At 45.8% G+C, this 8,821-nt stretch overlaps 1 protein-coding gene across 1 annotated transcript; it reads left to right on the top strand.

Moving 5' to 3' along the window:
* Nucleotides 1-466: 466 nt before the first annotated feature.
* Nucleotides 467-8,534, top strand: LOC123180741 (putative zinc transporter At3g08650). The gene is made up of 6 exons (XM_044592868.1): nucleotides 467-717; nucleotides 938-1,506; nucleotides 3,000-3,284; nucleotides 7,200-7,328; nucleotides 7,424-7,521; nucleotides 7,605-8,534. Exons 2-6 carry the CDS (start codon nucleotides 1,099-1,101, stop codon nucleotides 8,416-8,418), a joined length of 1,734 nt encoding a protein of 577 aa, XP_044448803.1. The 5' UTR covers nucleotides 467-717; nucleotides 938-1,098; the 3' UTR covers nucleotides 8,419-8,534.
* The last annotated feature ends 287 nt before the right edge of the window (nucleotides 8,535-8,821 follow it).

Raw genomic sequence — 8,821 nt, 5'->3', positions numbered from 1 at the left:
TATGGATAGAAAGAAGGGGATCGGAGGAGAGTACCTTCTATGATGGATTGGTGAAGAAATGCACGGACCAAATCGTCGGATCGGAAGGATTTGGGAGAGGGGATTGAGAGGGGGAGTGCAGAGGGCCGCCGCCCTGTTTGTTCTGTAACTGGCAATGGGGAGGGTGGGGGAGGAGAGGGCTGGCGCGTTTGCAGATAAGTCACAGTGCAGCGCCTAGCCGCTAGGCGCTGCACATTACACGTGTAGTGCCTAGCGGTTAGCTCGGAGACGTTGCACTGCTGGGTGCGGGCCCATGGGCTGCCACGGTGGACAGAGGTGCAACGCCCCGGAGCTAGGCGCTGCACCGTAGGGTGTGGCGCCGGCGTGACGGGCGCTACACAAAAGGGTTAGGGGTGTGAAATAGTTTCGCATCCAGTTCATTCTGTGAATTTATTTCGTTTCCGGGTTAAAATTGTCAAATTTGCCTCGCACATCTCCCTGCGGCGACCGACCGTCACGGTAGTTAGACCCGTGTGCGCCGCAAGCTGCCAGCCTTCCCTATATCCTCTCTTCCCTCTCCGCTCTCGGGTTTCTTCACCATTAGATCCCACCGATTCCACTCTCCACTGATCCTGCTGGTCCGGCGGCTCGCCGCTACCGATTGAACACCCCAATTCGGGCCCCTCCATTCGGTCGAATTGGGAGGTTCTTTGGAAGCGCATCCACCCACGAATCGAGGTAATTGACTTATGCTCCACGCCCTGGCATTGGTTTCTTGCGTAAAGCTTGGATCTTTCCTTGGATTAACTGGTTGGACCGGCTTGTTGTGGAGTGGGCGTCGTCATGGATGTGCCTGACCCGAATCTTGGCGTCCTTAGCTTGTCGCCCACGGGGGAAAGTTTTTCTTCAATCCGTGAACTGTTTGTTGTATCTAACCGTGTCAAATGTCGACTTGCAGGATTGGAGCTTTCTTGCAGTTGCATTCAGGAATCATGAATAATTTGTTGCAAGACTGAGGCGGGTGTTGAGGTAACTACTGGATGAATTTGTTATTATGGCCAATGCCCTGATTCTGCGCGGGGCTTATGAGCTTGCTGAATATCTGAAGCACAAGTAACCATGGATAGAAAAGTCGGAGTGGTTTTAGTCTGCCTGCTCTTCCTACTCATTGGGGAAGTTTCAGCGGTTGCCCAGACCGAGGTTGGTCATGTGCGTGTAACACAGGAGGCACCAGATCTGAAGCTAGAGGATGCTGGTAGACATGATGTGTCCCAAAGTGGAAGGGTGTCGGTGTATGTTGTTGCATGGTCGACGCTTGCGATGGCTGCAGCAACAGGGTTGGGAGCAGTTCCCTTCTTTTTCCTGGAGCTAGAGGCCCAATGGGCGGGCCTTTGCAATGGGTTGGCAGCTGGGGTGATGTTGGCAGCAAGTTTTGATCTTGTGCAGGAAGGGCAGATGTACGGCAGTGGGAGTTGGGTTGTTTTTGGGATTTTGAGTGGAGGGATCTTTATTTGGCTTTGCAAGAAGGTAAATCTTGCTTCATACTCTTTGTCGTTTAGCGATATCATTGATCATTTACATCGAATAATTTATTGCCAGATATACAAGCACAACTATTATAGTCGAAAGAAAGAAAAAACTTTAGTTTACTCCGAGATGGCTTTCTTCTGTCCAAGTATCTGTCATCATGCTGATGGTTTAGCAGTATGAGCCTACTTACATAGTCTTGGATCCACAATTTTTGTAGCTGCCAGGGTTAAGTCTGAAGCGCAGGCAGTTGAAGGAAGTGCACTAGTCAAGTCAGCTGGATGTTTCAGTGAAAGAATTAAACAAAATCATTAGGTTTCATGATGAAGTGCCACGTCCAGCGGGCCGAACACATTAGTCTGCTCTGGCCGAAATTTGTTTATGTGGGCATTGTGCTAGCTGCTTAGATGCTGTTGGTATTCACAGCGTTTATTCCAGTTTGATGGACATACCCACTTAAAGTGGTCAGCAGCATGCCGCTTCCTACGCCCGTCTCGTCTGATGTTTTTGTTGAGGGATGCTCAATGCTGGTCATTCCCACGTTTTGGTCACACAGTTCGCGAACGGTAATACCTCCTGGCAGACCAAACTTTTTCGGTGGTGCTCACTCGCCTCGAATGGGTGTAGAATGAGACCGTATTTTCCTTGAACCAGCCGATGAACATCCGTCGGCATGACCTTGTACAGCTCCGTTTCGTCAACGTTGAGCATCAGCCTCTGTGCCGAGTGCATGCCCTTGATGGGCCCTGTACCGCAGGGAAGTGGTATGCTGCATACAGCTAACGTGGCAGGAAAGGAATGGCCACTGTAGCAGGAAAGGATGGACACGTATATGCAAAACCGTAAAGAGAGAGCTAGCTATATATACTCTTATGTAACTACAAGTCTACAACTTGGTACCGTTAGTGTGTGTTTTGACAGAAAGTGATAGCGAATATCTTTTTTCAAAGGGTTTGTTAGTTTATGTTTGGTTGTACTGCAGCTAATGTTGAGTGCTCATATGCGGGCTTACCAGCTAACATTGTGCCTCATGTAGCTCCACCGCAACCGCAAGTGCCCACTTAACTTAGCAGTTGCCCACAAAGAGCCACTTCGTGATTATTTTGCTGGCGGGCTTGGCTTGGCGGGTCTATTGGCAGTGCTGCCATTTTCATGCCTAAGTAGGTTAATGTGAACATGGTACTCGTTATGTGTCTACACTAGTAACTACCCTCGTGTAGGCTTATCTTGCTTTAAAAGAATTAGACTGCTGATAAGATTATTCTGGTTACCTGAGCTGAAACCTTAAATGTCAATGCATGGCTGGTGTGCATGTTGCTGTGCCAGTTCAACAATCTGAATTGCCACTAGAATAAACTTGTTAACCGCATTTAGCATCATATCAGCTCAGGATGCTAGCTGTGTTTTCAGCATTAGCGAATATATTTTGCTCCATTCATTTTGGTTATATTTTCCTTTAGATGATACAGTATCTTTCATTTCGTTGATCACAGATTCTTGAGCAACATGGAGAAGTAAGTATGTTGGATATAAAAGGTGCAGATGCAAGTAAAGTTATTCTTGTTGTTGGAATAATGACACTCCATTCGTTTGGCGAGGGTTCCGGTGTTGGTGTTTCCTTTGTTGGGTCAAAAGGATTATCTCAAGGTCTTTTAGTTACTATAGCTATAGCAGTGCACAACATACCTGAAGGCCTGGCTGTAAGCATGGTACTATCATCTAGGGGTGTCTCCCCACAAAAAGCAATGCTATGGAGTATCATAACATCTTTACCACAGGTGCGTTTTCTTTTGCTGTCATCGAGTGGAAATATGAAAGTATTATTTGATACACGCATCATCCTCATTCAGTCATGGAACATTCATCAACTTATAGCTATATTAATTCCTTGTTTCTTAACTAGAAAAATAATACTGAATCGGATAATCGGTTTGGCTCCCAGGTCCAGATGAGTCTGGGATCTGGACCTTTGAGATTGTTAACCGTAGCTGCATTCCAGTGCATATTCGTCCTTTTTACAAAAAAATTGAACAGTGGTAGACCTCATGTACCAGACATTAATACGGGCTGCTCCATTTCTTCTGTGTCAGTACAGACAGCAGCTTGATTCTTCACCGCGTAGTACTCACACGTGGACCGACGTGGTGGTTTGCCGTGAATGCCAGGAGGTTCCCTAGTAATTAAAAGACCCAACCAGCCTCCCAGCTAACACCTTCTTCCTCCCCTGAATCTGGCTATACCGAGTCCATGGTGTCTTCTTCCTTCAGCGTTCTAATCATATACTCCTTGTTAGGACAAGCTGTGTGGTCTTTAGGGTGACTCCCCACTCTGCAAGAGCAAGTTGGACTCATCAACTGACATGACACTACTGCACTTGACTTACATTATGCCACAGTTGGTACCCACTTAATTTTTTGGGGCATGGTTCACAAAATCCCTGAAGTTAAAAACTGCAGTTTTGTTTTGTACTTCAGTATGTGAGAACTCATCTAAACTCAAGTGGTTTCAGATTGCGGCCTAATTCGTCTTCCCCTTGTATGGAATGGTATGTTTCAGAAATCTGTACGAAATAGGTGAACAATTCATCGACTGAAGCATTTGGAACATACTTCTTTTTCCACCTGGAGGCTTGAGGGTCCATTTTCCCTGTCGTTTCTGCAGATACCGCCGGCTCGCTGTCTCCCGTCGATGAATCATTGCCAATTTATGTTCCTCCACACCTTTCTGTATCCCATCAAGGTCCCCAAGTTCTTCATGGTCCACCCAACCTTCACCTTCTGCAACTTCCTCGCAGATCCTGCCTGCCCACAAGGGCCAAGGCAAGTGTCGGGGAAGGTGCATGGCAACCCTGTAGGCTGTCGGCATCATCACGAACCGGAGAACCGTCCAATCTCTCTACGTCACATCGCCAAATATTGGCAGGCTGCTAACACATGATGAGTCAAAAAGATTACATCCTAAACATAATCCAGGCACCATACACATCAAGGCACATACCTGTTGCCTAGACCTAGGGGAAACTCCATGGTAGCTGCACACCCGCATCAAGCTGGCAATCATGCTCATGGGTTCAGGCGCCCATGGGTGCACCCGACCCGAATGGGTAGTGTATGGGTCGTCGACTTCACCCACTGGTAACCCGATTAACTATTCTTACTACAACAACAACAAAGCCTTTAGTCCCAAACAAGTTGGGGTAGGCTAGAGGTGAAACCCATAAGATCTCGCAACCAACTCATGACTCCTCCCATGTCAAATTCGGTCTACCCCGCCCTCTCTTGACATTCTCCGCACGCTTTAGCCGTCCGCTATGCACTGGAGCTTCTGGAGGCCTGCGCTGAATATGCCCAAACCATCTCAGACGATGTTGGACAAGCTTCTCCTCAATTGGTGCTACCCCAACTCTATCTCGTATATCATCATTCCGGACTCGATCCTTCCTCGTGTGGCCACACATCCATCTCAACATACGCATCTCCGCCACACCTAACTGTTGAACATGTCGCCTTTTAGTCGGCCAACACTCCGCGCCATACAACATTGCGGGTCGAACCGCCGTCCTGTAGAACTTGCCTTTTAGCTTTTGTGGCACTCTCTTGTCACAGAGAATGCCAGAAGCTTGGCGCCACTTCATCCATCCGGCTTTGATTCGATGGTTCACATCTTCATCAATACCCCCATCCTCCTGCAACATTGACCCCAAATACCGAAAGGTGTCCTAATTATAAATAGTACATTTTATATAAGATGTATTTTTAGGAAAAATATACACTATGTATACTCTATATAATGGGTAGTAAATCTGTACAATTATTTAAAGGCAAGCCAACAATGTACATCAAGTACAATGCAAAAAAGAAGTACAGCAAGTAGGCCAAAAGTCCAAGACTAACACAATGTGTATGCATAGCTAGTCCTTTGCTCTTCCCTTCATCGACACAAATCAAGTTTCATGGGCCAAAAATTGCTCAGTCATCGGTCCATAGGAGATGTGCCAGTTGCATGGCACCAAGACCCTGGTGCATCCAATTCATATAAAGCAAGTAACCACCTCGAGTAGCTAACGAGATAGGGATGGGCAAGCCCTGTAGGCGGTGCTGCAAGGAACAATTTTAACATACAAAAAATATCCTTATTCTATGGAATGTTGGTCAGAGATAAATGTGAAGTATGATAATTATTCTTCAATGCTCACCCGATAGTGCCCAATTGGGTCAGATTACCTGATGGGTTCGGGCATGGGTCTAAACTTAGACCCATGGGTAGGGTTGTGGGTTTGGGATGAACCCGATAGTGGGTTCGGGCATGTGTCTGGTTGAGGTCGACCTGACCAAACCCGACCCAATTGCCAGGTCACCTAGTACCAAAAAATGGCCCCAGCCCAGGTTTGAAGAGGACTGGCTCTGTTTACACAGTTCTCGACCACCTTACCCTACATGATGCTTACCCGTGTGTTCTTCACTAATCTGGCCCATGCGACTACGTTTATGACACGTTAGCAGCTCTTGGGCCTTACCAAAAAATTCTGAACCACTCTCCAGGCGGGACTCATTTTCGTGCACCAGCAGTACATAAGTTGGGACGTCAACAAAGCCGCAAGCACTGTTGCTGGTAACATTTGCAACCCAGCGCTTCTGTTGGCTGGCGGGCTAGACATACCCCATCATGATAAGCTGAATGCAATACCTCATTTTCCACTCCACCTTATCTTACACGATATTAATTTCGGCACACACCCCGCACTCAAACTTGAAGGTCCAGGTACCAAGTTCATCTGTACTCCCGAGCCAAATCGCCTCCCCACATTAAAACCCTCGTTTAAAATATTTTTGAGCTGGAACAAGAGAATTCATTTGTGAAATTAACTAGTATCGTTTTTCTTTTGTATGTTTGTTTTTGTGTCCATGTGTGTTGCTTATTTGTTTGCTTGTGCAAAACAGTATGTTGGTTTATGTATGTGTGCTAGAAAGTGGTGAAAGACTTAAGGTCCTAACTCCTAAGTACAGTTGACATGCACCATAGCGTTGCACACTCTCATGAATCATAAAATGATTATATTTTTCCTGTGAAAATTTAAATTTTAATGACCTCAGACTCTGAATTGTTGAAATATCATAATGAATCACAGTGGTAGATTCACTGGTGAGTACTAGTACTATATTTGTATTCGCAGCAGGTGTGCTTTCTTTGTCATGTCATGCTTCTTTGTTGCCATTTTTGTAGTCCAATAAGGCTAAGTGCTTCACATACTAGTTTGGTAACCGTCTGTGAAGCTCAAAAAGTTTCTCCAAAATCCTCCCTAACCTAATTGACAAATCAACAATAACAGTTCACATCTTGGAAAGGAGTCATATTTATAATGAACTTGTGGAAACGAGCTCATCAAACATCTCAAAGAAGCGCAATTAGAGAAATGGCATCACAAAGGATCTTAAATACTAAATCGTATAACAATCACTATTTATTTATAGGCATTGTACAAATAAATTCTGTACTATTTTCTTCTCTTAAAAAGGACAGCCACAGCTGTTTACACGTGCAACTTTTTCTTAGTATTACTTTGTGAATGAAATGCTCATATGCTTATCTGCAACAGCTTTCAAAGTTGATCTCCGCTTTTGAGTTACATTTGGTGGTTACATTATTTTCTTTACACTCTGATGACCCTGTTTCATTTTCCTTGGTAAATATAGCCAATTGTTGCTGTGCCTGCATTCCTTTGTGCCGATGCATTTCAGAAGGTGCTTCCTTTCTGTACTGGTTTTGCTGCAGGGTGCATGATATGGATTGTTATTGCAGAGGTTCTTCCTGATGCTTTTAAGGTGACTGCCCTTTTGTCATCAAGAAATTGGTGACTGAAGTTGTTGTTTTCATTGGTTTTATAATGCAGTCCTGAGCATTTCTGTGTTACATGCAGGAAGCGACTCCATCTCAAGTAGCCTCTGCTGGAACACTTGCTGTTGCTTTTATGGAAACATTAAGTACCGTGCTTCAGGGATTCACGGATGGCCACGGGTAAATTGCCTCTTATATTATTTAAGGATCTTACTTGGACTAGTACAACTTTCAACTGATGCTGTTGATTTGTTCTGATCTAGCTTGGAAGATACATCAGGCTTTTTGGTATCACTTGTATTTGGTCTTGGTCCACTTTTTGGAGGAATTATACTTGTCGCGTTCTCACTTGCCTTCAACATGCCACACCCTCTTCTTACTGGTGTAGCATCTGGCATTGCCTTCCGTCTTGCTTCATGGAGGCCATTGCAACTTGTGACGTCCTTAAAGATGGGTTTCTTCACCACCTTGTTCCTCCTGCTAGGAGGTTCCGTCTTCTACCATCTCGTGGAAGCAAGCATCCTTATGGTTGCTAAACACAAGAAATCATCCGTCAATGTCATTACATCTTCCAGCGGGCTCTCTCTTAGTGTCCTCACACAGCAATCGCTCCTTGCTTGCGGTTGCGTCTTCCTTCACGCCTACGCCGAAGGGCTTGCACTTGGTGTGGCAGCACGCAAGGCATCTGGTCTAGGCCGCTACATGGTTCTTCCAGTCTCTCTTCACGGCCTACCACGGGGTGCTGCTGTTGCTAGTTGTGTATATGGTGCCACTGATAGCTGGCGAGGAGCCTTGGCAGCTGCAGCTCTGACCGGGCTTGCGGGACCAAGCGCGGCCATCGGTGCAATCCTTGCGAAGATTGGCTATGATGGACTGGACTATTGGATGGTGATTGCATGCGGGGCTTTGATCCCGAGCTTTGGCCGTGTCTTCAGACGCTCGCTGCGGTTGGACGCGAGGAAGAGCGTCTGCGGGCTCCTGATAGGTTTTGGCTTTGCTTGGGTGTGCTTGATGTCCACCAGATTCATCTGCTTGCACACCCCTTACTGCAATTCAGCTCCAGAAGCGGTTACATGATGTGTTCCTGTCAGATAGTCACATGTAACATCAATGTAACGATAATACTGAAATTATAAGAGGGATATCCTTTCCTTGTATGAACAAAGTGATGAATGGGAAACGAACATTAGACAGTGATTTTGCCTGGAATAATCTTGCAAATTGTGCCACCACAACACAAAAGAAAAGACAGCCTGCTACTTTCGTGAATATTCATTTAGGTGTAATATTCCTTGGCCTCAGTATGATTGGCTGAGCAGGAGCAGAAGAACAGGTGAGAGCTTCGGGGAGAAGAAAGCATACGAGAGAGAGAGAGAGAGAGAGCTGATTCGAAAGTCCTCTTGATGAACAATAGAAAAGAACATGTTTTTTTTCAAACTTTGACAAATGTTTTGAGTGCTTGCAAAGTTTTGTCGTTGAA

Source organism: Triticum aestivum, chromosome 1D (assembly GCF_018294505.1).
Source record: "Triticum aestivum cultivar Chinese Spring chromosome 1D, IWGSC CS RefSeq v2.1, whole genome shotgun sequence".
In the NCBI taxonomy this organism is placed as follows: Eukaryota; Viridiplantae; Streptophyta; class Magnoliopsida; order Poales; family Poaceae; genus Triticum; species Triticum aestivum.
Note: the sequence above shows the minus strand (reverse complement) of the source record. Positions and strands in the feature narration are given on the sequence as shown.